The sequence below is a fragment of the Cibotium barometz genome, chromosome 26 (assembly GCF_041138505.1).
Source record: "Cibotium barometz isolate CiBa-2024 chromosome 26, ASM4113850v1, whole genome shotgun sequence".
In the NCBI taxonomy this organism is placed as follows: domain Eukaryota; kingdom Viridiplantae; phylum Streptophyta; class Polypodiopsida; order Cyatheales; family Cibotiaceae; genus Cibotium; species Cibotium barometz.
In genome coordinates, this window is record NC_141071.1 from 7694083 (window position 1) to 7721858 (window position 27776).

General features: G+C 45.7%; 1 protein-coding gene across 1 annotated transcript in view; it reads right to left on the reverse strand.

Moving 5' to 3' along the window:
- Positions 1–601: 601 nt before the first annotated feature.
- LOC147623624 (nucleoporin protein Ndc1-Nup protein) overlaps positions 602–27776 on the reverse strand; it is a 45983-nt gene continuing 18808 nt past the window's right edge. The window contains exons 2-4 of the mRNA XM_086820198.1: positions 2177–2413; positions 1715–2098; positions 602–1460 (exon numbers count right to left, since the gene is read on the reverse strand). Of these exons, the coding sequence (XP_086676324.1) occupies positions 972–1460; positions 1715–2098; positions 2177–2413 (1110 nt within the window). The 3' untranslated portion in view covers positions 602–971. The remainder of the gene's footprint in view (positions 1461–1714; positions 2099–2176; positions 2414–27776) is intronic.

Sequence of the window (27776 nt, forward strand, 5' to 3'; positions counted from 1 at the left end):
CTCAAAGCTCCGGATTCACTAACGGGCTCTGTCAACAGCGCCTTATATTTTATGAAGAAGGCATTCAACCGCCCTATTCTGGGACGCAACTCAAATGGAGGAGAAAGAGTAAGACCTGGAATCTCAAGGTTTTCTCCCACACAAAGCAGTCAAAGTCTGTTGGACGCCACTATGTTTTAAACATTTGGTGTCTACCCTAAGCTGGGTTTATCCCAAGCAGACCGTGACCACCAAAAAGCAGCCCAACAACCGCAGTTACGACAAACGGGACATGTCTCTTTGCTGTCCCACCAGGGACAAGTGTTTCTCATTAGCACGCACAACACAAGCAGGAGCCCCAATGAAATCTCACTCAGTAAAGAAAAACGTGATGCCTCCGTTAACTAGCGACTTGCCTTTGGGAAAATCCACCCGTTCTTTTGTAAATTAGAAGCGTTCTAAAGGGAAAGGAGCCATAAGATGTGTAGATAGAGCGTCGTATTCTCTACTGTACTCATGAAGAAACTTTAAACCAGGATACAAGGACCCCAACAGAATCAGGTAAAATAGCAATGCAGACCAAAAATACATCTCATGACTCTCCACATAAAATGACTTTATGTTTTAAGAAATCTTGCTCTACTGATATTATGCCTCCGTATAATTTGTACATAGGACAAATAATTACACTCCAGACCTTCTGTGTGTAGTATCTGCCTTACTGCCTTCAACAGCTTTCTTTCTACTCACAAACAACACTCTCAAAGCAAGCACCCCGGGACCACTACCAACAGCTTTCTTCCTACTCACAAACTCTCAAAGCAAGCACTCCGGACCACCATCTTATGGAAGATTCATGAGAAGGTCATAGCAAACTGGCAAGGTTCCATATTCCACAAGTTTACATCAGCTCAAAAACACCATTACAAAACTTAACCATTGGGAAATTTTCAGAACTTTAAACTTTAGCTATCACTGGGAGATTGACAAGGCTACATTCTGAAGTCTAAGAACAAGCGTAGGTTTTGCAAATGCAGCTCGTGTGTTCCATACAGCGGCTGTCCTTTGCCTAGCCAGTCCCTCTCTGCAATAACAACCCCGCCTCCAGCAGACCCACTGAGAATCATTTCTTTCCTGAAAGTTGCAACAATCTGATATAGAGATGTTCGGAGGACATCAGCCATGGCATATGCTTTCTTATGGAGCTCAGATTTCTTCTGGAAAGGAAAACCTTGCTTTCTTCCTGTGTCTGCCACTGGCCCTCTTGAAGGAACAGTCCATTTTATGCTGTGAACGCCAACCGCTTGGCCTGGTTGTGTACTGCTCCTCCTTCCAAGATACACTTCGATAACTAGCAAGCATGATAATATTGATGACACAACTGCACCATTGCAGCCTCTAAGTTGTGCTACTCCATATCGGTCATTGTTCTTAGAGAAAGAAGTAACAGCAGCCACGATTCTAGCACACCAAGAGCAGAGCTATAGAACAGTAGAAAACAGGTCAGAATAATGCAGCAATATTCGTATCTTGAACACAGGGCTTGTGCAGAAAGCCTGATACATGCTTACACTTTGTTGCAATGACAGAACAAACTTTGATAAAGCTAGCTATGAATTCCTAGAATCATGATAATACCTTCCCCAAATCCAGACAAGCTAACCCGCCTTGAAAAGAAAAGCTCTCCTGCTATAAGCTATACAAGTTGCTTTAAAAGCATGCAGGTACACAATACCTGATAATCATCAAAAACCTGGTATGTGGAAAGCACCAACTGCTGGCCAGGTAACTGCATTTGTTGCTTCAGAAAATCCTTTTTGTGAACTCCTGAGGATCCATCCAGACCTTTGGCAAGCTTCAAGGTAAGCAAGTCCAAAGGCTTCAAACATTCGGACACCACCCTCTGATAGGTTTCACCAGTCTCTTCAAAAAGAGCACATAATCTCCATGTATCAGCATTGTTTTCAGACAGCATGAAAAGATCAAGAACAGCCAAATAATGAGTAAGGGAGCTTTTCTCTGTTTCCTCCAAAGCAATCAGAAGCATTTCAGAAGGGCTCGTTTCTGCAGCAGATGATCCAAAGGGAGGGGTAAATCTGTGACGTTTTGTGTGCAAAATCTGCAAAACCCATTTCAACAACCTTGAGAGCACAGTTTTCCAAATCAGATCAGCCAGAACTTCCAGGCGAACACTTACCTGTATCAGGTGGTGACACATCTCCCAGCAAAAGGAAGTAAAGAAAGCAGAAAACAGAAAATCTGACCCCCGTGTGAAAAGGGACCTTTGAGACGACTTCATGCCAACCGCAGCCAGTGTGCTGGAATTGAGGATAAGAATTGCGACCTCTGCAAAGGGTATTGAAATGACAGCAAGCTTGAAAGCTGTTCTGATCATTTTAGCAAGACCCAACTTGAAGCAGAAGAATGTAGGTCTCTATCAACAACAAAAAACACAGTAAAAATTTGTTCAGAGCTTCCACTGCAAAGAATGCATTATAGAATTAAATACAGTAAAATCAAGTGTGACGTTCAGAAAAATTTTCGGCACCAATCCTGCTATTGAATCCTCCTTATGTAAATTCCAAAACAACCCTGCCCAAGGCCTATCATTTATCCACTGCCTCCTTTCCTAAAACTTGCAGAGGTCATCAAATATGCTTGATTCACATTGATCAGAGCAAAAAACTCCAGTGAGAACCATCAACAGGAACATTTCAAGACAAAGTACCTCACATTGCTTTCAAGACAAGCTCAGGCAGCATCACAGAGCTAATTCCAGCTGAAGCCTTTGTTTCGATGATCACAGGCCCATAAGATTTGTGGTTGCCCCAGAAGCGGGTAAATTTATTCTTCATGCGGTCCTTACACATGAAGGAGGATCAGTTACTTTCAGAACCAAAACCTTCAATTACGCATGGAAGAATAACTTGGCCTGCATCTTTACATGCTATTACCCATGCTTTGAAGAAGCAATCCATGCCAAGAGCATGCTTAGTTTGGGACATGTTTCTGGGCTTGGGGTTTGGAGCATTCCCTTGCTGCATGAAACGGGGTGTACTTAAACATATGCACAGTCACAAGCATTTCACAAAACGGGTCCTCTGAAAGGCATTACATGAAAGTTGTGTCTGTATGATACATTTCAAATAAAATTCACGTATAGAAGGGGGGTTAAAGTTCGACAAGATTTGACATCCATCATTGATTAAGCCAATATTTACTCCTCCTCACATTTCATCATATTAAAAACCAACTTCTCAAATCCTTTGTAGCCAGTCAACCAATAATTGTTCAGAACTTTGTCAAAGTCAAAACTCAAAGTTTGGGCCAAATTTTTTTATAGACAAATTGACACGGAAAAACTAAATGAGTAAGCCTTAAATTTACAAAACCCTAGCAAATTCACATGAAGAGGAAGCCAAAGCAATCGGAGGGAGGAAGACGAGAAAGAGAGTCTACGAAGGCATCTTAGAATTTGATGAAACGGGTTGTTTTAGAAATCAATGTATGTTTTTTACATTGAACCATAGTTGCTAAGTTTATCCATGCATGTAACAAGGTCCGAGTTCCTCCACCACCATCATAAGAGCTCAAGAAAATATTAGTAAGTGTGATCATGCTCCAGTTATGCAATTTATTCACCAATTTGTGGCACATTTTCCTTTGGCTAGGCTTTCAGATCCTCAAGACCAAGTGAGTCTACATGATAGCACGGTGCACCTCACCTCTCCAACGAAGCAGTTACCTAGTGGCAACATTGGTCCAATCTACATGTAGACCCGACCAAAGGGACTCCTCAGTATGGTGGGACACCTTTGTGTCCGATCTCAAAAAATGGTTTCTTCCTCCCCAATACATGACCAACCTTCAAGATGAATTCTACAAGCTCTCCCAAAATGGGTTTCCAATACTAACATACTCAATTATCATGTCAGCGCAACACTTGGGGATATCCGAGGAGGGTAAATTGAAACGGTTCATCAAGGGGTTGGATACAAACCTTAAGGTTCACCATGCATAATTTTGAGCCACGATGATATGACAAGGCCCTTACTCTTGCTCAAAATCAAGAAATGATGCTAAACGGATGTGAGCCCAAGCAAATCCAAGCTAGCTCCATCATCCACCACCCAACAATCATTATCCTAGTCGGGAAAGGGGGCTTAGAATAGCAAGGATACAAAGAAAGATTCCCAAAGCACCAAGAGGCAAGAAAGATACAGAATTCAAGCCTAAGAAGACACATGAGGATAATGCCGAGGAGGGCATTATTGGTAGATATCTCCAACAAGACAAGCAAACACAATACAAGGGAAAGAACGGCAAAAGTGCCAAGGTGTAACATGCAGCGGAAATATTCGCATTGGAGGATCCTATCACACAAATGCTCACATTGTCTTCTGTATCCTGAGTTTCGCGAGGTTAGCAATCCACTTTAATACTTCAAACTTTAGAGAGATATGAGAGAGACACAGAGAGAGGAACTGGACACCGTATGGGATCCCGAATTACCCATTGATGAAGGGCCCCCTATCCCATTACCGAGATAGTATTTGCTTTATTATCTTTAAAGAGACTGACGGTGTGACCGACCATAAGCCAAACGCAAGACTTCTGAAGACCAAGTGTTGGGCTGAACTGTACACTGTTGTAGAAGCACCAAAGATGTCCAATCTCGAGCCTATGCACTCTTCCCATGGAATGAGAGAGGGATGCAAAGCTAGGGCTGAGAGAGGGGATGTTTGGGATTGTTCTAGACAAAGTATGAATGCTGTAAATGAATATGAATGCTGCGTTTTACCTTCACCAAGTGGCTGGAGCAAAACGATGATATGATGAATGCTGAAAACTGTATTGAAACAGAAAACGCAAGGTTTACTGATGGCTGAATGCTAAGAACTGCTGCGTTTGCTGATGGAGGGCTGAATGCACAAGCGTTGATGCTCACGCTTCTCCAAAACGCATAGGGCTGAAGTGAATGCAAGGCTGAAGACTGATGCGCCTGAACGCTAATTGCTGAATATGATTGAATGAATGAATGAATATGCTACAGATCTATTTATATGGACCACAAGAGCCAATCGGCTGGCTACAGAGCTGGCCAACTGCTCATGTCCATAAATAATGCATAAAATATGTATAAAATGCTGAAAATGATGGAGAAAATACCAGAAAAATCCTACTAAATATCTTGATAAATACTAATTGATATCTGGAGTTCCTACAATGGTCTAGATGCTATGCATGAATGATGTGCAATATGCAAGATGCTTTCTAATGCAAACCCTAAGGTTTCTACTGACTGTATATGCATGAATGCGTCTCTTTAAGTGGGTTAAGGGACTTAGAGTGACTGACTAACTTGCTATGGCTGAGAATGACCTACGTAGCTCGTGCCTGACTTATCCTCGACTGAGGATTACAATGGGGTCACGATATACGACAAATATCATCCTGAAAGGAACTAATGGGAGGAGATCCGGACACGAGGAGATCTACTTCAGGCCCAGGAGAAGTTCTACGGAGCAGTAAGAGGCAATCATCTTTTGCCTTGTCGCGGACAGAGGCAGAGTACCGGGCTGCTTGTGATGCTGCTTGTGAGATGGTGAGGATGCAGAGGTTGCATTGCAGGTTTGGGCTTCCACTGGAGGAACCCATGGTCATCCAGAGGCACTTTGTTCGTGAACAGATCGTTGCTGATGACATCTTGCTAGAGTTCTGTTCGACGGAGGACAGTACAGTGGACCTCTTCACGAAGTCGCTATCTCATGATTTGCTCAAGCGGCACCCCAGCTCCCTGTGGTTGGTTTCACAGCCAGGAGCTGAGAGGGGGTGTTAGAAGTCACCTCCTGTCCAGTTTTATACACCAAGGCCTTTGTTGTGGGTGTGCCCGCCCTTATGAGGTGTTTTATCATTTTTCCCCACTCTCCGCATTTTTCCCCTATTTTTTTCCATTTTTCTATGGCTTGGGTGGCTTCCGTGTGGTGACAGGAGGGCCTTTATGCTGGCCGACTCAATCTGTTCTGGCCGACTCATTTTAGCTGGCCGAATGGCTATCTTTTACTGATCGTGGAGATTCAGGACCAGTCGGCTGCCTGTAGTACAGGCCGACTGGTCTATGGGGCCATATAAATAGGTCCCCAGCCCCCATACCATGTTGTATCATACTCCGGGATCTTCTTGTGTATATAGAGCAGAGTTACACGCCTATATCTCTCTCTCCCTTGTGCTGTATTTTTTCTGCATGCGTTTTGCTCGTGTTCCCAGATCTGGTCATCATCTCCGCTGCATATTCTGACACAGCCACCCCTACCCCCACCACCAGACCCCCGCCCCACCACCTCCACCTTCTTCACAAAGGACATGGTCCTCAAGGCCATTCGTAGACTACGCAATGGGCGATCCCAAGATCATGAGGGACTCACTACCGAGTACATCTCACATGCCCGTGATACCCTAGCACCCCTACTAGCCTACATGTTCAATAGAACCCTTTGTGAAGGATTTCCACCCTCTTGGTCCATCAACACCATCACCCCCATCCTCAAAGCCGGAATCCACTTGATCCTAATAACTATAGGACGATCATGATTGGCCACACATTGGCCAAGCTCTATGGATCAGTGCTAGAGGCGGAGCTCAGTTCATTTGCAGGCAGAGAGGCAGGGATACAGAGCCTCAAGACAGGCTGGCTTTCGGAGGAGCTACTCTACCCTTGACCACATCTTCACCCTCGGTGCCATCATCGAGGAGGGTAGAGCACGACACCAGAGGATTTACTGCTGCTTTGTGGATTTTCACAAAGCTTTTGATACTATACCCGGAGTCCGCCTCTTACACCATCTACAGGAGATCGGAGTCCCATCTGACATGGTTTGGAGCATCATCGCCCTCTATGAGTCCGTCACCGGACGAGTGAGCCCCAAGAGGTACATCACAAGAGATTTCCAGCACCATTGGGGTGAAACAGGGCTGCCCTCTATCACCCACTCTTTTCCGCCTCTACATTGACGAGATCTCGAGCTTCATTGATGTATTAGGCGGGGCTGGTCCCACACTGGCAGGTATATTGATCCCCATACTACTTTATGCAGATGACATCGTCGTCCTCTCAAACTCAGCCGAAGGGCTTCAGAGAAAGTTGGATGCCTTACATGACTTTTGCACTCAGCGGGACCTCTCTGTTAACCTTGGTAAAACCAAGGTAATGGTCTTCAATACCTCCCGCCCTGTCACATCCAAATTGAGCTTCACATATAGAGGGGATCCTGTGGAGATTGTCTCATCCTATGTCTACCTTGGTGTCACTTTCAATGGCCCACGTTTTACCATGCTTCCCGCAACACATGCCAACGTGACGCGGGGATATGCAGCCTTGAGCTTACTTGAGCGGCAATGCTTCCAAGCACATTTCCAATAGCCCAGGACAAAGGGCTAGCTATTTGACACCCTCGTCACACCAACCTTGATGTATGGAGCAGCTTTCTAGGGGCCAGATTTATCCGATGAGGATTGGCAGCGAGTTGAGAGACCCCAAGTCATGATGTTCTCCCGTATGATCCGCAACAAACTATCGGTCCGACACCAAATTATCCAGGTAGTGTTTGCTGCAGCCCCGATGGTAGTGGAGGCACTCTTCCAGACAGTCACGTACCTTCATCGCATCAGTAACATGGATCCCCACAAGTACCCGAGGCTTGCCCTGGAGTCCTCCAGACAGCTAGCACTTGAGGGGCACTCTGGAGTATGGTATGCACTGGTTTCCACTTGGTTCTCAGTATACGGGCTCTGCATGGACCGCCTACCCCCCCTTCAGTACAGTTTGGACTCCCCTTTTTTCCGGCTATCTCATGAGCATACCAACCGGGTTATCCGGACATATCTTCTTAGCCTCTACACACATTGCACATGGATCACACCCCCGGAGCTCCCCACGAAGATGCACTTTTACAGAGACCACTTCCTCACTCACTTAGGATGGATTCATCCAACAGCCGGGCTACTTGAGTGTTCACATGTCCCATGCCATGCGGATTGCGATTGGCCAGATACGGGTTTCTTCCCACCGCCTCCCAGTGGAGACAAGTAGAGCTAAGCGCATCTTCAAAGCCAGGAAGCTCGTACAGACACCCAGAGAGGAGAGGATCTGCCGACTATGCCACACAGAGGTTGAGACGGAGGAGCATTACATATGCCGCTGCCTAGTATACTATGAGATCCGCAAGAGGTTTCACTGTCTATTTCGTGAGGGATTCGGTCCACTCTCCAAGATCATTGACTTCCAGGACCAGCGTTGCCTGGGCCTCTTCCTGCTTGAGCTCCGCAGACACAGGGACACCTTCTTGAGACACAAGACCCAGCCACCCCGCCCCCTCCCTCGACAGCCAACCATATCACCATTTTCTTCCGAACCCAAGAGGTGGAGGAAACCGACATAGTGGATCTTGTGGACCCTCCACGAGCTGCTCTGGACCTACCTCGCCTGATAGGAGTTACCTCGGACCGAGCCTCTGTACTCCAACGTGCCCGACGCCCTCGACCCCCTCGTCGGCCACGATCACCTCATCAGCTCCAGATACAGGACATGCTCCACCGCCATCGAGCTACCTTTCCACGTGACATAGCTGAGGGAGACCTCTCGGCCATACTCGTCAACCAATGCTTGACATTTTGGAGAGTGGTATACCATCTACTCGAAGCTGATGTTGCTCCCATGTTTTTATGTTCTTAGTTTTCCATGACGAGTTTCCATGGACAGTTTTGTATCACCCCAGTGAGATAGCTATATTTATGTTTTCATTCTGTTTTATTTTCCATTCCATGATGAGATATGCCATGGACATTATTGTACCACTTTGGTCTCATAGGCCCATTGGGTCTTTAGTAGATGCTTAATATATCTTTCTTTCTCCCTCTCTCAAGACTCAAGGCTCAAGCCATCTTCAACCATGGCATCCTCCTCACGTGCTGGGGCTTCCCGTAGAAGGACAACGGGATGGACATGGTGAGAAGAGGTTAACTACACCCCATCCGCTCATGGAGGCGGTTCTCGGCCATGGGCATGCAAGCCTTGCCCGTACCCGAATGGCGCCGACAAAGTGCGAGCCCACCTCTTGCATGAAAGTGGGCATGAGGTGTGGTTTTGCACGAATGTCACGCCCGAGAAGAGACGGAACTTCTTGACAAGCTTGCCGTCTACGAGGCGATCGAAGCGGCAAGAAGGACACCACGAGTGGCCGTGGATCCCGCAACGACGGAGTCATGTGGTGGATCGAGATCATGCACGCCATCACCTTCACCATCGAGTCGGAATGTTGCTCCATCCATGACGCCGACACCCTCCATCTCCACGGCCTCTCAACCATTACGTGGCCCACGGCGACAATCTACACTTGGGGAGAATTGGAACCCCAAGTTGAAGGAGGAAGTAGATATGGCGGTGGCCTGCTTCTTCTTCCACGACCACATTGCCTTTCAAGCAACTAGGTAAGTGCAATTGATCATTGCCAATTCATCATTCATGTTTTCATCATCCTAGTCCCCTTCTCATTAGTAAATTGTTTTCTTGAATAGGTCGGAATACTTCAAGGTCATGGTTAAGAAGGTTGAGGAGTATGGCTCAACCTATACGCCCCCCTCATCCGAGAGCTTGCTCACTACATTGCTCGAGAAGGAGAAGCGCATTGTAGTGGAAGCGGACGACAACACAAAGCGACACTGGGAGAGAAACGGAGTCTCTCTCATTGCGGATGGATGGAGACCTTGCTCACTACATTGCTCGAGAAGGAGAAGCGCATTGTAGTGGAAGCGGACGACAACACAAAGCGACACTGGGAGAGAAACGGAGTCTCCCTCATTGCGGATGGATGGAGCGACACCCGCAAGAGGAGTATTCATGGCGTGGTTGCATATTCCCACGGAGAGATGTACTTCATCTCATCTCATGATGCATCCGGCATCGGGAAGAGCGCGGATGTGCTTGCGGCGGAGTGGGCTACCACCATGGAGATCATTGGCTCCGAGCATGTAGTGGGCTTTGTTGCGGATGGGGAGCCTTCCAATAGGGCGGCGGGAGCTATCCTCCAAGGTATGTATGGACATGTCACAGTGTCCTTTTGTATGGCTCATTGCTTAAACAACCTCCTTAAGGACAAAGGGTCATTGCCATGGATCAGCCCGCTCATTGAGGAGGCCAACACCATGGTCTCTTTTGTCCTCAACCACCAGAGACTTCGGTATGAGTTCAACAAGAGGTCCTCTCTCTCTCCTCAAATATTCCGACACCCGGTTTGCCTACAACTTTCTCATGTTGGGCCGGTTGAAGGATTGTAGCCGTGCTTTGAGGGGGATTTTCCTTAGTGTCAAATCCCCACCGGATCTCCTCGTGGAACGCTCCTGGTACGACACTCAAAACCTACAAACAAACAAACAAACAACAGGGGGATGCAAGCCTGACTCACCTCCCAACCATGACAGCCGTGGGCAAGCCCACAGTCTTGGCTGTCCCCACCGAGCCACGAGCTGAGCTAACTAGGGTTGATGTACCGACCAATCTCCACCTCGCGACGTCCCATACCGCCACGAAGCTACCCTCGTGGACCTCGAGATTGCTGCCGGCCTCGGCTGCGTAAAGCAAGTGCACGTCTGCACTAGATCCAGGCTCCATACCATAGAGCTCTCACAAATCACGCGAGACTCTATATGACTAATGACTAACCTTGGCCACCCTTTTATAGGCTCTTGGCCGGTCATCGAGCATCCACACTTGGGCACCCGCCTGTCCATACCTGGGTGCCCGCCCGTTAGTCTATCCCTAACTCAACTCGCCAATCAGCCTGCCTAGCTCCAAGCTTCCCCAAACCTCGAAGCTAGTCTTGCGTGCGTGTAGCACACGGTAGATACACACTGTGCACATGACATACTCCCCTTCCTCTAAGAGCTCACTCCTGAGCTCACTAAAAAGCCAGGGTAATCTCTCTGAAGAGTAGTCAATGTCTCCCATGTAGCGTCCTCCTCAACACGATCCTTCCACTTGATCTTGTATTCCGTGATAAGCGTATTACGCAATCTCCTTTCACGACATCCAAGAATCTTTTTAGGTTCGTGCGGAACAAATGTCATGTCCTCGACATCTATGATTTCTTGAGGAGTAACTAACTGGTCTGTTCCACCCAGTACTTCCTTAAGTCTACCGACATGAAATACAAGATGAACTTTCACATGAGAAGACAAATCCAATTCATATGAAACTGAACCAATCCTTCGTGTAATACGAAATGGTCCACAATATCTAGGGGATAATTTCGGAGATCGACCTGTCCGTAAAGTCTCCGAATCTTTCGAAACTCGCAAATACACCATCGTTCCTTCAGAGAACTCTCTGGGTGAACGATGTCTATTAGAATAAAATATGTCTCGGTCTTGAGCACTTCTAATAGATTCCTTCGCAACTTGTAACATTTCTTGCATATCTTGCAAAAAATTACGTATTGCATCATGCTGAAGTCCTAAGAATCCTACTGTAACAGGTGATCTAGGTTGAAAACCATACATAAGCATGAAAGGACTAAAACCTGTACTCGTATGCTTAGTACTGTTATATGCAAATTCTAACACAGGAAGATAATCCTCCCATGAACTCTGTCTTTTGGATACATATGCTCGAAGCATATCCTCCAAAATCTGATTCACTCTTTCAGTCTGGCCATAAGATTGAGGATGATCTGAGGAACTCAAATTCAAAGTTGTTTCCAACTTCTCAAAAACAAGTTTCCAAAAATCACTCGTAAACTTAGAGTCTCTATCACTGACTATGTCCTGCGGTAACCCGCTACGTATGGCCGTTACGAGTTTCTCGTATTACCTTTTGGGTTAACCAATGCTCCAGTCACTTTTCAGCAAATGATGAACGATCTTTTTCGTGAACATTTGGGGAAATTTGTGGTGGTGTTCCTAGATGATATTTTGATATATAGTCGTACTCTTGAGGATCATGTTAGACACCTCACGATTGTCTTATCTGTTTTAAGACAGAATCGACTATATGCTAAGTTAAGTAAATGTGAGTTTTTTATGACAGACATCATTTACTTGGGACACAATAGCTTGCTTGCTAAACCTATCCACAATAGTCCAAATAGCATCATTCCCATGCTGGGATCTAGGCAAATCCATAATAAAATCCATCGTGATACTTTCCCAAGGTTGCGAGGAAATAGGCAATGGCTGAAGCAAACCTGGAGATTTTTGCCTATCAAATTTCACCTTTTGGCAAGTAATACATGCACGCACATAAGCCTCAATGTCTTTACGCATGCTCGGCCAAAAGAAATACCTCTGAATCATACGAGTAGTAGGCATAATACCTCTATGACCAGCATATGGTGGAGCGTGACATTCGTCCATAACCTTTGGACGCAAATCCTTCACCACACATAGGCAATTATCCTTCATGAGATAACCCTCGTTGATAACATAAGAGGCATGTGAATGACCAGCCATCAAATCAGTCCATATATGGCAAAAATCAGCATCCAAATGATACAAATCTCTCGTGGCAGATAAGTCTCCATGAGAGGCCACTGAGACTGCAGCAACATAAGGCCTCCTAGATAGTGCATCGGCCACCACATTTTTCTTTCCTGGGGTATGCACAATCTGAAAATGAAACATGGAAAGAAAGTTTGCCATTCTCATCTGCTTCTCTGAAAGCTTGGTTTGAGATAGAAAGTATCTCAAGCTTTGATGATCTGTCTTGACTACAAATTCAGCCCCAAGAAGGTAATGTTTCCATATCTTTAAGGCGTGAATTACAGCCAAGAGCTCTTTCTCATAGATATCCATATGAAGCTCAGCATCATGCAAACGACGGCTCTCGTATGCAACTGCATGCCCTTCTTAATTTAGGACAGCTCCTATGCAATCACCACAAGCATCACATTCAGCCACGAATGACTTGTGCAAGTCAGGAACAATCAATACTGGACCACATATGATCGCATGCTTGAGCTGCAAGAAAGCATCCTGTTCCTTCGAAGTCCATTTGAAAGCAGTTTTCTTCTTCGTGAGATCATGTAGAGGAGTGGCAATCATAGCAAAATGCCTTATGAAACGCCTGTAGTACGAACATAATCCCAGAAAACTTCGTACTTGATGTACGTTTTGCAATTCGGGCCAATTCCGAATGGTCTCTATCTTTGCAGGATCCATTGTAACTCCATCTTTGGATACAATATGACCCAGATAATGAATCTCTGAAAGGAAAAACTCACTTTTCTTGGCATTGACGAAAAGTTTATGCTTCCGCAACTCTTCGAACACTGTGACCAAATGAATTCTGTGTTCTTGCTCATTCTTGGAGAAAACCAAGATATCATCAAAGAATACTCCTGTAAACTTGCGATGGGGTCGGAATATCCTATCCATCATACGATTAAAAGTAGCAGGAGCATTGGTGAGACCAAAAGGCATTACCAAGAATTCATATAATCCAAAGGCTGTCCTGAAAGCAGTCTTATGGACATCTTGTGGCACCACGCGTTTCTGGTGATAATCACTCTTCAAGTCAAGTCTGCTAAAGCAAGCTGAGCCATCAAGCTTATCCAAGATATCATCAATACGTGGAATTGGAAATCTGTTCTTGATGGTAAGCTTGTTCAAAGCTCTATAGTCCACACACATACGGAATGATCCGTCCTTCTTTTGAACAAGAAGCACAGGAGAGCAGTAAGGTGAGGAACTGGGCTGAACCAAACCTTTCTCTAAAAGCTCATTTACCTGCTTCATGATTTCTTCTTGTTGTGCAGCACTCACTCGGTATGCGGGTTTGTTAGGTGGAGAACTACCTGGCACAAGATCTATGCGGTGATCTTCGGGCCTTTGGGGAGGTAATTCACCTGGCAACGAGTCAGCAAAACAGTCGTTGAATGCATTAAGAAAATTCAGCCTATCATTAGACATAGCATCCACATTTTGATGATTTGGCACAAGACTATCACGCACAAAAACCAAGTACGCTGAAAGACTCTTTTTCATTGCTTTATTAATTTGGATGTGTGATACAAGTGGGATGGAATCCCCTTCTTTGCCAGCATCAATAAAATGCATGCGGCCTTTATGCATAAAAGAAATCATATTAGACTTGTAATCTTTGCGGGGCTCAAGCCTATGATGCCACGGCTTGCCCAACAATACATCACATCCATTCAGTGGAGCAACTAGGAAATGCTCATTATCAAGGTAGCCCTGGATATGGATGCGCAACTTCCCTATCAATGGGGTAACTTGCACCTCTTTACCAATAAATGCAGCTTCGGCTTCAATCTGAGGTCCCATGTTTTCAACCTCAATACCCAATGCAGCTGCCATTTGCATAGAGATGAAATTGTCAGTTGCACAGTCATCAAACATGAAGAGTGCGGGCTGATCCTTGATTTGCCCCCAAGCCTTGCAAACCATTTGCTCTTTTGCATCATGACCTGTATTTCCTTGCACATCAGGAACTGCATGTACATTAGCTTTGGCGTGCTTGTCCTCGTGCTTTGGTTTGCGATATGGGCATTGTCGAAACATGTGGTCTTTGCTACCACAAGAAAAGCATTTTCCATCCTTGGCATATTGCTCTCTTTGCTCCGGAGTTAAGCCGAATTTGTTCTTTCTTGGGCCCTGATCTTTAGATGTGTTATTTTCAGCTTTACCACCCTTGTAGGGCTCCCGGAAGTTCTTTTTACGTGGCTGTCAACCCTTTTGCTGATTTGGGACAGCCTTGTCCTTCCCCTTTGAAGCTCCTTGATCCTGCTTAATCTTGAGCACCAATTGCTCCGTAGCAAGAGCAGAAGCTGTGAGTTGTTGCAAAGTATGTTTCGGGTGCAATTCAATGCCCGATCTATATGCTGGTTGCAGTCCAGAACGAAACTTCCTCTTTCTTTCATCCTCAGTGATTTGCATAAAGGGAGTCACTTCCAGCAACACTTTCCAGAACTTGTTAACATACTGTTGCACACTTTCATTGTCTCTTTGTTCCAGCCTGTCCCACTTTTGAGTGAGAGTTTGCTCCGCATTTGGTGGCAAAAACTGGGCATAGAATCTGTCTTTGAATTCCTTCCAAGTGGAGATGGTATCCTTAGTGATCTTTTCAGTGATCCACCAATGAGCAGCAGTCCCTTTCAAAAACATGCTAGCATGGCGCACCTTTGACTTTTATGTGAAATCCTCATCGCTAAAAGCAATGTCGAACTGTGCCACAAATGCTAACACCTTAGAAGCATCATGTTCACCATGAAAAGCATCAAATTTAACAGATTTGTCACCTGCTTTGAATTCCTTGAGCTTCCTGGCATGAGGCTCATGGTCTTCTCTTTTTCTTTTCCCCTTATCCAACGGGGCAGCCCTATCTGCATGGGCTCCATGGGCCGTCATAGAAGTTTCATGGGGCACAGTGGCATGTGCTCCACGAACTCGAAACTCAGATGCATGTGACTTACCTGCATATGGCATTGTCTCTCCATGAGACAACTCAGAAGGCAAAATTTTTCTAGAAGCAGACCTGTCACCACGAGATACATGTCTTGCATGCATGTGACTTTCATGCCCTCCATGAGCACTGGCATACATATATCTGTCAGGCTTTGTGCCTTGTGGAGAAGATGCATGTCGAGAGGTGACTGTCACCTCTTCCTTTTGCATAAAAGATTTCAGCCTTTGGAATGCGGGATCTCCATGCTTCAAACGCGGTGGACTTCTGAATTTCAGCTCTCCGTCATCCCCCTCTTTGATATCACCTTTGCGGAGGAGGTAGGCAAGTGCCAACTCCCTTGGTTTCTTGCCCACTTCACGAGCCATTGATTCAAAAGTTACATCTACCATTGCATCAGCCTTCCTGGCTTCAATAGCACTTTGCAGATGGGGATCTTCATGCAAAAACTTTAACTCTTGCTCTTGAGCCTGCAAAAATTTTCTCATATGTTCCATTTCAGCCCTCATAGCATCAGGCTCTTGTTCAAGCATAACTGTCTTTCCTGGAGACAGTTGACCCTTTGATTCACTATCAATAACCCTTTCAAGGGGATTGTGTCTTCCTCGCAGGGCACAAGATGGACCCCTCGAATTTGGCACTTCCAAAGGGTTGCCTTGGCTGTCCATTGTGTTTTAAGTTTGCTAAAAGCGGGATGTCCAGTACACAGTTTCGTTTCCCCACTAGAAAGAGGGAAACAACCGTGCTCTGATACCAATGAAACCGATCCCGTCAAGTGGGAAGACTCCGTTGGACACCCACACGCTTAATAGCACAACTTTGAAACCACAAATTTGAAATGGACAACTTAATACAACTTGAAATTGAAATGAAATGAAATGGAAAGATGGACACCAGCACTGGGGCCGGAACGGGCCGACCCCCCCCTCAATATATGATATATTTATTGGGAGTATTTAACAAATACAATGCTCCATGGGTTCCAAGAACCAGATGATGTCCATGTACATATGAAAACAGTACCAAACAAATAGGCTGGAAGTCGAAGTTCGATGTAGATGCTCGAAGCAGAATGACCACTAGCGTGGTCCAATCTCTACGGTCCTGTGCTTTCACTGGACTCCGCGGAGAGCGCCTCACTGGTGTTCCGAGACCACGCACAAACAGGCGCTCTCGTACTAACGCATGGTGTAACGGGGAGGCGGACGCGTGTATTGGAATCGTATAAATGTGAACAAGATTCTGAGCACTTAACACTTGAGCAATACAACCACAAAGCTGAAAATGACAGTACACCACATAAAGGGACCGATGATAGGCTGACCCCCCCCCTTTAGGTTATATTACCAAAAGAGTCTGCAAAGTACAAGATTACGGGTGCCTGGGGATTCACCACCAGCCTGCACCTGATTCTTCCAAATACATCATGAATGAATACATTTCAAACAAGAGAATCTGTAGGTACAAAAGCCTCTTCACAGGTACATCTGCCCTGCACAAGAGTATCACAATCCTCACAGGTACTCCGCCCTGCACAAGATGTAAATGGATCTTTAGGCCCTGTTTCCACGCGAGAAACTGATCCAGAAACCTGTTTTCTCCGCGAACAAGTGTCCCCAATGCTTGCCCTAAGCACCTGTTATTCCAGGAATCCTTGAGACACATCCATGCTCACATATTCCATTGCTGTCCGGCCTGTTTTGTGCAATAACCAATCCAAAACAGCAACTTTCTATCGTGAGAAATCCACCTGTAAAGGGTCCTACAGCCCTGTGGAGGTCCCTAGAGCTGTCCTGTACTGTCCAAGTTGACTTTGGACACCTGAAACCAGCCCAAAACTCGCAATAACCAGAAATTACAGGTCTGAAATTTACCAACCAGCCCTTTAGAAGAGTGTGGGGATCATTATCCAAGCCTGTGTGAGTCCGGGAAGCAAGCAGCCAGCCTTGTAGCAACTCCCAAAGCTCCAACCAGCTCTCCAATGTGTTGAGTAATGAATAAAACAGCCCAAAAGGCCTCTTGAAGGAGGCGCCTTTCTCCAGTGCCACCTAAGGGGCTTGGTGGGTACACATACAGGCTGACAAGTGTCCCCATAAGGTGTCCACGTAGGTGTCCAGCCCATAGTGCTCCATTTGTCCTGTTTGTATAAGTTTAGGTCCAACCAAATGGGAAATGGCCATAAGTTGTCCGGACTTCATTAATTTTGGTCCAACCAAATGCGAACGCATTATAAGTTGTCCGGCCACTTATTAATGAGTGTGGACCTGCAAACCAATAAACTTTAGTAGTAAATGAAATAAGCTGTAAATTGAGTGTGGACGCACTTACCACCTGCAAAACCCATAAGCCCACAGTTTTATGCCCAAACAGGAGTGCACACACGTGTCCACAAGGTGCCCGGGCATCCCCGGTCCCTCGGACTTCACAAGCCAAAATAACAAGCATTGTCCAGGCAGCAAGACAATGTCACACAAAGTAAAATAAAGTTATGGCATGCATCATTTATGCATTGTGCACATGTAAACTTGGAGAACCACCTATCATCATTCTTGTACTTGAAAATATTCCGCCTGCCATCATAACACACCATGTGTGCATGGCCGGAATCCACACGGGCACCGCCCGAAAGTCCACAAATGTCCTGCCATGTCCTTGGACTCATATGCATCCACTCATATGATCCATACACATGCCCAGGTATAATACATACATACATCCGCATGTTTCTAGGCCTGACACGCATCCGCATGTCCCTAGAATATAGGGATTTGTGACATCCCCCCGGCTTCTAATCAGTTGACCGCAACTGAAAAGCCTCCAGATAGGCCTTCAAAAGATCTGGGTAATCCTCGAAGTAGGCCTCATCCATCCATTTCGCATGCAAAGCTGAATAATTCTTGAACTTCACAAGGTACCTACGAACAAGTTTACCTCCCGCAAGCTTTCGTTCCTTGTGAAAAACAATTTGTTCAGGTTGAAGAATCTCTTCCAGCTCATCCACCTCGGGTGGCTCTTCCAAAACCGGCTTAAACGGTGTCGGTCCCACATAAGGCCTCAATAGGCTCACATGAAAAGCATTATGCATGTTCCAATGATCTGGGAGTACAAGCCGAAATGCAACATCATTGATCTTCTCCAAGATCTGAAAAGGTCCATAATACCTGTTGGAAAGTTTAGGGTACTTTCCCTCTTTCCCTGGCCTCTTCCGAAGGCGTGCCTTTCAAATTTCAGCAAGACCCAATCACCTTGTTTGAATTGTACATCCCTTCTATGCTTATCAGCTGCCTTTTTAATCTTGGTTTGAGACCTCTCTATGGCTGTCCGTACCTGTGCAAATGCAGTATCCAAGTCTCTGACATACTCATCTGCTGCAAAAATCTCATCCTTTGTACGAAGGATGGGTGGTAGTACTACCTTGCCATAGATAATCTCAAAGGACGCCTTGCCCGTAGAAGTATGTACCGTATTGTTGTAGGCAAACTCCACAAGTGGTAAATACTTCTCCCAATCCGATTTGCGGTCGGATACATAAGATTTCAACAAGTCGAGGACGGCTGAATTTGCTATTTCACTTTGCCCATCTGTCTGTGGATGGTAAGCTGATGAGAAGTTCGGCTTTGTACCCATATTGTCAAACAATGCGCGCCAAAATAAGCTTGTGGTTCTAGGATCTCTATCCCCCACAATAGATTTAGGCATGCCATGGTGTTTGAATATCTGTGCCAAAAACATCCTAGCCATATGATCTGGCTTTATTGTCTTACGCACGGGAATGAAATGTGCCTGCTTGCTAAACCTGTCAATGATGGTCCAAATAGCATCGTTTCCCTGTGGCGTCCTTGGCAAATCCATAATGAAATCCATAGCAATGCTTTCCCATGGTTCATTTGGTATAGGCAAAGGCTGAAGCAATCCAGGTGCTTTATGTCTGTCAAACTTGACCTTTTGACATACCATACATTCACGTACATATGCTTCAATATCCTTGCAAATATGTGGCCAAAAGAAATACCTCTCCAAAGCTTGTGCTGTGGCCAAAATGCCTCTATGACCTGCATATGGAGGAGCATGACACTCATCCATAACCTTATGGCGAAGGTTCTTTACCACACACATACGATTTTGCATCATGAGATATCCATCTCTTATGACATAAGATGAGACAGCAATACCCTCTTGCAAATCAGCCCATACATGTGCAAAATCTTCATCCAGATGATAAGTATTACGCATATCCGATAAGTCCTCATGGTATGCAACTGTAATAGCATGAACCTGTGGTCGTCTAGATAAGGCATCCGCCACCACATTCTTTTTCCCTGGAGTGTGTAAAATCTGAAAATGAAACATTGAGAGGAAATTTGCCCATCTCATATGCTTCTCTGAGAGCTTACTTTGAGTCAAAAAGTATCTCAAACTTTGATGATCAGTTTTGACCATAAAATCAGCCCCTAAAAGATAGTGTTTCCAAATAGTAAGGGCATGAATTACAGCCAACAACTCCTTCTCATAAACCTGTAAGTGAAGCTCTGCATGTTGCAAGCGTCTGCTCTCATAGGCAATGGCATGTCCTTCTTGGTTCAAAACAGCCCCTATGCAGTCCCCACTTGCATCACATTCCACCACAAAAGGTTTGTGCAAATCCGGAATAATGAGTACTGGTCCCGAGATGATTGCACTCTTCAACTTTTGAAAGGCATCTCTCTCTTCTTGTGTTCATTTAAAGATTGCTTTCTTCTTCGTTAAGTCATGTAACGGAGCGGCAATGAAAGCAAAATGCTTGACGAACCTCCTGTAGTAAGCACATAAACCAAGGAAGCTCCTCACTTCATGGACTGATTTCAGCTCTGGCCATTCTTGCATGGCTTGTATCTTTGCGGGATCCATGCGCACACCTGAAGCAACGGACTCTCCCTCATCTTGGGACAGCCAATCCCACTCCTTGCGTACATCCTTTGCAAAGTTTGGTGGTAAGAATTGATCATAAAACTGAATTTTGAAAGAAGACCAAGTTGGGGCAGCACTTCCATCAAGTATTTTTGCAAGCCACCAATCACTTGCCGTATCCTTGAGATGCATTCCCACATGCCTGAGCATAGACTTTTCTGAAAAGTCTTCATTGCAAAAAGCTATCTCAAACTGTCTAATGAAAGCAAGTGCTTTGGTAGAGTCCATCCGTCCTTGAAAGTTTTCAAACTTTACATCCTTGTCACCGGACTTGAACTCTCGAGGCTTCTTCCTTCTATAAGCATTCCTATGTACATCCTGTTCATCTGCATGATGATGATGCCGCGATGAAGATTCACGATCCCTCTTCGTTCTCTCTTGAGCCACACTCTCCAAATGAGTTGAAAGCTCAACATGAGAACGGATATGTCTTCTTGGAGTAAAGCGGGAATGAGTAGAGGATCCCTCATCCTTACTCTTCTCTTGACCTGCATCAAGCCTAGCACCAGGGACTCTTGTCCTTTCAGCATTTGGCACTTGCTGTGCTCTTTCTGCTTGTTGTGCATCATGTGCATCACCACGGGCAACCCTGAGGGGTGGCTTCTTAAAAGCCAAACTACCATCTGCTTCAGTGTATACATCACCCTTAACCATTAGGTATGCAAGTGCAAGCTCTCGGGGTTTCTCAACGTCCATTTCCTTTGCAATTGCTTCAAAAGTGACTTCATGGACCGAAGCCTTTGCCTTCGCAGCAAACACCCTTTGTACATCCGGGTCATTTTTCAATGACCTAAGCTCTTCGGTTTCAGCCCTATAGCGTCGCACTTGACGCCTCAAAGATTCCAAATCAGAATGCATAGTGTCATGAGTACCTGCATCTCCATAGACATCATTGCCTGCAGCATCTCTTGCATCCCTTGTACCATGAAATTCACGGTCCTGTGTGTTCTCCACACTGTCAGAAATGTGGCTGTCCATGACACTCAAATCAAGTCACCACGTATGATTCCAAGCCTCAGACCGTTTTCCAATGAGGGAAAACACCTGGCTCTGATACCAATGTAACGGGGAGGCGGACGCGTGTATTGGAATCGTATAAATGTGAACAAGATTCTGAGCACTTAACACTTGAGCAATACAACCACAAAGCTGAAAATGACAGTACACCACATAAAGGGGCCGATGATAGGCTGACCCCCCCCTTTAGGTTATATTACCAAAAGAGTCTGCAAAGTACAAGATTACGGGTGCCTGGGGATTCACCACCAGCCTGCACCTGATTCTTCCAAATACATCATGAATGAATACATTTCAAACAAGAGAATCTGTAGGTACATCCGCCCTACACACAGGTACATCCGCCCTGCACAAGCCTCTTCACAGGTACATCCGCCCTGCACAAGAGTATCACAATCCTCGCAGGTACTCCGCCCTGCACAAGATGTAAATGGATCTTTAGGCCCTGTTTCCACGCGAGAAACTGATCCAGAAACCTGTTTTCTCCGCGAACAAGTGTCCCCAATGCTTGCCCTAAGCACATGTTATTCCAGGAATCCTTGAGACACATCCATGCTCACATATTCCATTGCTGTCCGACCTGTTTTGTGCAATAACCAGTCCAAAACAGCAACTTTCTATCGCGAGAAATCCACCTGTAAAGGGTCCTACAACCCTGTGGAGGTCCCTAGAGCTGTACTGTACTGTCCAAGTTGACTTTGGACACCTGAAACCAGCCCAAAACTCGCAATAACCAGAAATTACAGGTCTGAAATTTACCAACCAGCCCTTTAGAAGAGTGTGAGGATCATTATCCAAGCTTGTGTGAGTCCGGGAAGCAAGCAACCAGCCCTGTAGCAACTCCCAAAGCTCCAACCAGCTCTCCAATGTGTTGAGTAATGAATAAAACAGCCCAAAAGGCCTCTTGAAGGAGGCGCCTTTCTCCAGTGCCACCTAAGGGGCTTGGTGGGTACACATACAGGCTGACAAGTGTCCCCATAAGGTGTCCAGGTAGGTGTCCAGCCCATAGTGCTCCATTTGTCCTGTTTGTATAAGTTTAGGTCCAACCAAATAGGAAATGGCCATAAGTTGTCCGGACTTCATTAATTTTGGTCCAACCAAATGCGAACGCATTATAAGTTGTCCGGCCACTTATTAATGAGTGTGGACCTGCAAACCAATAAACTTTAGTAGTAAATGAAATAAGCTGTAAATTGAGTGTGGACGCACTTACCACCTGCAAAACCCATAAGCCCACAGTTTTATGCCCAAACAGGAGTGCACACACGTGTCCACAAGGTGCCCGGGCATCCCCGGTCCCTCGGACTTCACAAGCCAAAATAACAAGCATTGTCCAGGCAGCAAGACAATGTCACACAAAGTAAAATAAAGTTATGGCATGCATCATTTATGCATTGTGCACATGTAAACTTGGAGAACCACCTATCATCATTCTTGTACTTGAAAATATTCCGCCTGCCATCATAACACACCATGTGTGCATGGCCGGAATCCACACGGGCACCGCCCGAAAGTCCACAAATGTCCTGCCATGTCCTTGGACTCATATGCATCCACTCATATGATCCATACACATGCCCAGGTATAATACATACATACATCCGCATGTTTCTAGGCCTGACACGCATCCGCATGTCCCTAGAATATAGGGATTTGTGACACATGGCTCTCCCGATCTCAGCACCTTTCGACCGAGGTTCTCCAATAAAGCTTGGACAACCCGGCACCGCACGGGTGTTGGCCGTATAGGGAGTCGGGAATCCCTTACCAGATTTAAGCACAAAATACTTTACTTAAATCTGAAATTCACTTACTTGTGGATAGCTGATAGAGAACCAATACCCGTGGTATGATGAAGCCACCTAGGAGATGCGAAGTCCCCTTGTAGAACGCCAGTGGAGAAGATGTGGCACCTCTTTTAAAGTAGAAAACAGAGAGGTAGCCTTAGAAGATATAACACCTTGTTGAAGACACAGTCACCTTGTGGAGAACCATCAAGACAAGTACCACCGCAAAAGTCCACAGCCGCCTGCTGTGAGAGGAGTACCCACTTGCAAGGGAGAAGATACCCGACTGTAGCGTGGGAAGAAGATGGTGTGGAGGAGCAGCCTGTTATGAAGAGAGTGTACACCCACAGCTGCCTGCAAGAGAAAAGGGCAGCCACTTATGAGGATGGTGGGCAGCCCTGCAGGTAAAACAGGCGCCGCCTGCAGAGGGTGTAGTTGCCTGTATGGGAGTAGAAGCAGCCGCCTGCAGGAGAGGTGGCAGCGCAGCAGCCTTTTGGAGGTGACAGCCGCCTGCAGGAGAGGTGGCAGCGCAGCAGCCTTTTGGAGGTGGCAGCGCAGCAGCCTGTGAAAAAAAAACGACGCCTGGCTGCTGTACACAGGCGCCTGAGGCTGCAGCCTGATGAGGTATGCGCAGCCTGTCCTGTAGGGGGGAAGATGGTGTAGGCGCAGCCACCTGCAACAATAATCAGCCGCCTGTAGAGAGGCAGGCGCAGCCAGCAGCAGAGGGTACAGAAGCAGCCGCCGGTACAGAAGCAGCCGCCGGAATGAAAGCATGTGCCAAAAAGAGAGTCGCCGGTTGTCTCACGTAAGGTGGAAGCGAATCATGCCCACGCTTGATAGGGAAGGTTTTCTTTTATAAAATTAAAGGTTGAGTTATACTACGCTTGCATGTGGGTGAGGAGTGTGGGTAGGTGACCATGCCCACCCCCACACTCACTTAAGTGGGGCTCCCCACCTTGGCCCCTAAGTGGGTGCCCAAAGTGGTGCCCACATTTAAGTGAATGTGAACACTTAACCTTATAAAACTAAAGGTTAGAAATGAAATAATAAAAACAACATGTACCATATACTTACCACCTGTTCACATGCACTAAAACTCGTCAGAATACATAGCAGACTTCACGACTCACTGGCAAGCGTCCCCGCTCAGTAAGTAACACGTCCAGCAGGCAAACACAAAAATACATGTCATGCGAAAACAGTTTCAAACATGCAAATCATGTGTGCATGTGCAAATAGTAACATGGACATATCTCCCGTTCATGGAACAAGTACAAAATATCTGTCGGCACAAAACTGGCACGACATAAAAACATAAAAACCTGGTCTTCCTATGGAGTGACAGTCCCATAGGTAAGACACAGTTCCAAGCATGAGTCTCCCTATGGTGTGACAGTCCCATAAGCAAAACACGGCACGAATACTGGCTCTTCCATGGCGTGACAATCCCATGGGTCGAACACAGTCCAGGTCATACACGGGTGGCACCAGTCTGGCTCCCGTCCATACGACACCATCCCGCTAACACACGGATGGCACAGTCCAGGTCATACACGGGTGGCACCAGTCTGGCTCCCGTCCATACGACACCATCCTGCTAACACACGGGTGGCACCAATCTGGCTCCCGTCCATGTCAGCAAAATACTGGCCTCTTCACATGAGACACCGGCCTGGCCTCAAGTGAACGAGACGCAAAGACTGGAGATGGACCAAATGGTCGGCCAATTGGTGACAGTGACTATGCCATCGGGACTGCTCTATTTCAAGATGATAGACCGGTTGCTTTTGAAAGTAAAAAGTTAGACGACACTCAATCTCGTTGGCCAACCCTTGAGAAGTAGCTTTATGCTGTGATTCATGCTCTCATGGTTTGGAGACATTATTTATATGGCTCCAAGTTTGTGGTATTGACTGATCATCAGTCAATCAAGTATGTGTGTGATGCGGATGATTTGAGAGGAAGGAAAGCTCGTTGGGCTGAGTTAATGCAAGATTTTGATTTTGAGATCCGTTATCGGAAAGGATCCATGAATAGTGTTGCAAATGCGCTTAGTCGAATTAGAGAGGTGAATACTTTGTCGTTCACGGAGATTTCTACTGACTTATTTCAATCATTGAGAGGGCTTTACAAGACTGATAGTTATTTTGGTCCATTTTGGCAAAAGATCCAGGACGGGAGCTCATTGATTGACCAAGACTCAATGGCTGAGTAGTCTACCATTCAGGCTGCAGGAGGCTAGTGGATGATTCGGAATGGTTTACTATTCCGTAATGACAAAATTTATGTACCACAGATCCCGGACATTAGGTCCAAGATTCTTAAGGAGTGTCACGACGCCCCTCCCGCTGGAGACCCTGGGATACACAAGACGCTATCGTTAGTGAAACACACTTTTTATTGGCCAAAGATGAAAGGGTATGTAGAAGATTATGTTCTCAAGTGTCAAATTTGTCACGCAAATAAAGCTGAACGCTTTAGACAGACTGGGTTGTTGCATCCTTTGCAAATCCCAAGTAATAAATGGGAAAGTATTTCCATGGATTTTATTGTCGGATCGCCAAGAACACATCAAGGCCACGATTCTATTTGGGTTGTGGTCGATCGCTCGACAAAAATGGCTAGATTTTTACCGACTCGGAAGACTATTACAGCTACGTAATTAGCACGACAGTTTATCGAGCAATTGTTTAGTCGCTCCTGCTAACCGGTCAATCAGGTCATCTGATCGAGAGAGAGGATAACGGTTCTTAATTGTCAGCTTGTTCAATCTCTTGTAATCTATACACATTCTCCAGGTGTTGTCTTTCTTTCTCCTAAGCAACACAGGTGCACCCAAAGGTGATTTACTTGGACAGATCTGGCCCATCCTCAAATAATCTTCGAGTTGTTTAGTCATCTCATCTTCCTCAGCTTGGCTCATCCTGTAAGGTGGAATACTGACAGGATGGGCACCAGGGATCAAATCAATACAATGATCTACTGTCCTTTCAAGTGGTAAACCCGATGGCAGTTCCTTAGGAAATACATCTTGAAACAAATCAAGTATCTTCTGTAATTCTTTGCTTTCGAACACACTTAATTCATTGACATCCATGGAAGGTATGAGAAATGAAGAAAGTGGAATTAATACACAATGAAAAACGGTATACAAAGAAGAATCTATTATATTTCCAAAATCAACTGTATTTACAAGAGGTCCCGAAGAGGGATGTATACAATCACCTAAAATACTGTACTAGGTATCCTTATGCTGAAAAGAAAAAATATGACTAGACCAATCTATCTGGACTTGAAGAGTCTTAAACCACGCAATCCCTAATAACAAGTCTACATTTTCTAGGTGCATAACATAGCATTCCAGAGTATCTTTGTAGTCCTAAATCCGGATTGGTAGCATCTCCACCTTTCGATCCCATACTTGCCTTCTCGTAGGTAGACGTACCTCATAGGTATGATCGCTCGGTGTCGTATCAAGACTCAATTTCTGCACAAGTTTGTAGTTAACAAAGTTGTGTGAGCTGCCACGGTCTGGAAGAATGTGAATTCTATGGCCATTCACTTCTCCATAAACTCGGAGAAGATCATGCAAGCCAAAAACTTTAGAGTTGAACAGACAATCAAAACATGTACTAGGGCGAGCAAGTACAATAACTGACGTACCTGTCAAAGATAATTGATTAGCTGACTTTGGCTTGGGTCCTGCGTTGGTCATTGCGCCCTTTTGCTTCGGGCACTCGTTACGCATGTGTCCTTTTTCTTCGCAGATAAAACATCCCCCCTCCTTCTTGAGCTTTAAAGCCTTAAAGAGTCGTTTCTTCTTCGCTGGTGTCGAACTTGAATTCTTCGAAGATTGGTCCGAAGACTTTCCTTCAATCGTGTTAGCCATAGGTGCGGAGAACTTTCTTTTGTGCTTGTTCCCCTGCTCGGTAACGGGTTTAGACTTGGAAGAGACCATTGTATCATCATAGATACGAGCTGAATGAATGGCCTCGTCCAATGTTTTGCATTTGTTACTTTTAACCTGTAAACGGTATGAGTCTGGTAAACCAGCTACGAAGAACCCCAAAAGAGTAGTGGGATCCATCTTTGTAGCTTTCATCTACAAGTCCCTAAACTTCTGGAGGTAGACCTCATAAGTGAGGTGCTGCGAGGTCATGGTCAAAGCTGTAAACCGGACAACAACATCATAATCATCCTCTTTCTTGAGGAATTCCTTCTTAAAGACGTCTTCGAATTGTGCCCAAGTTGTTGGCTTAGGGTTGAGTTCCTTCCACCAAAGCAAAGCTTTGCCTGAGAGGAAACCTGCTGCTAACTGGATCTTTTTTCCATCATCATATGGATGAAACTGAAAATGGACCTGCCACTTATGTAGCCAAGTGTCCACGATCTCCTTGGTACGCTGCTTTTGCTCGCCCCCGAACGGTTCCGGAGTAATGTTGGAGCCTAAAGCAGAGACCAAGGTATCCATACCCGAAAGAGTAGAGAGGATAGTGATCAAGAGAAAGATGAAATTTTACAAGACTTGCATCTGGGCGGCAATTTGTGCGTGACGTTCCGAAGAAGAAGCTTCG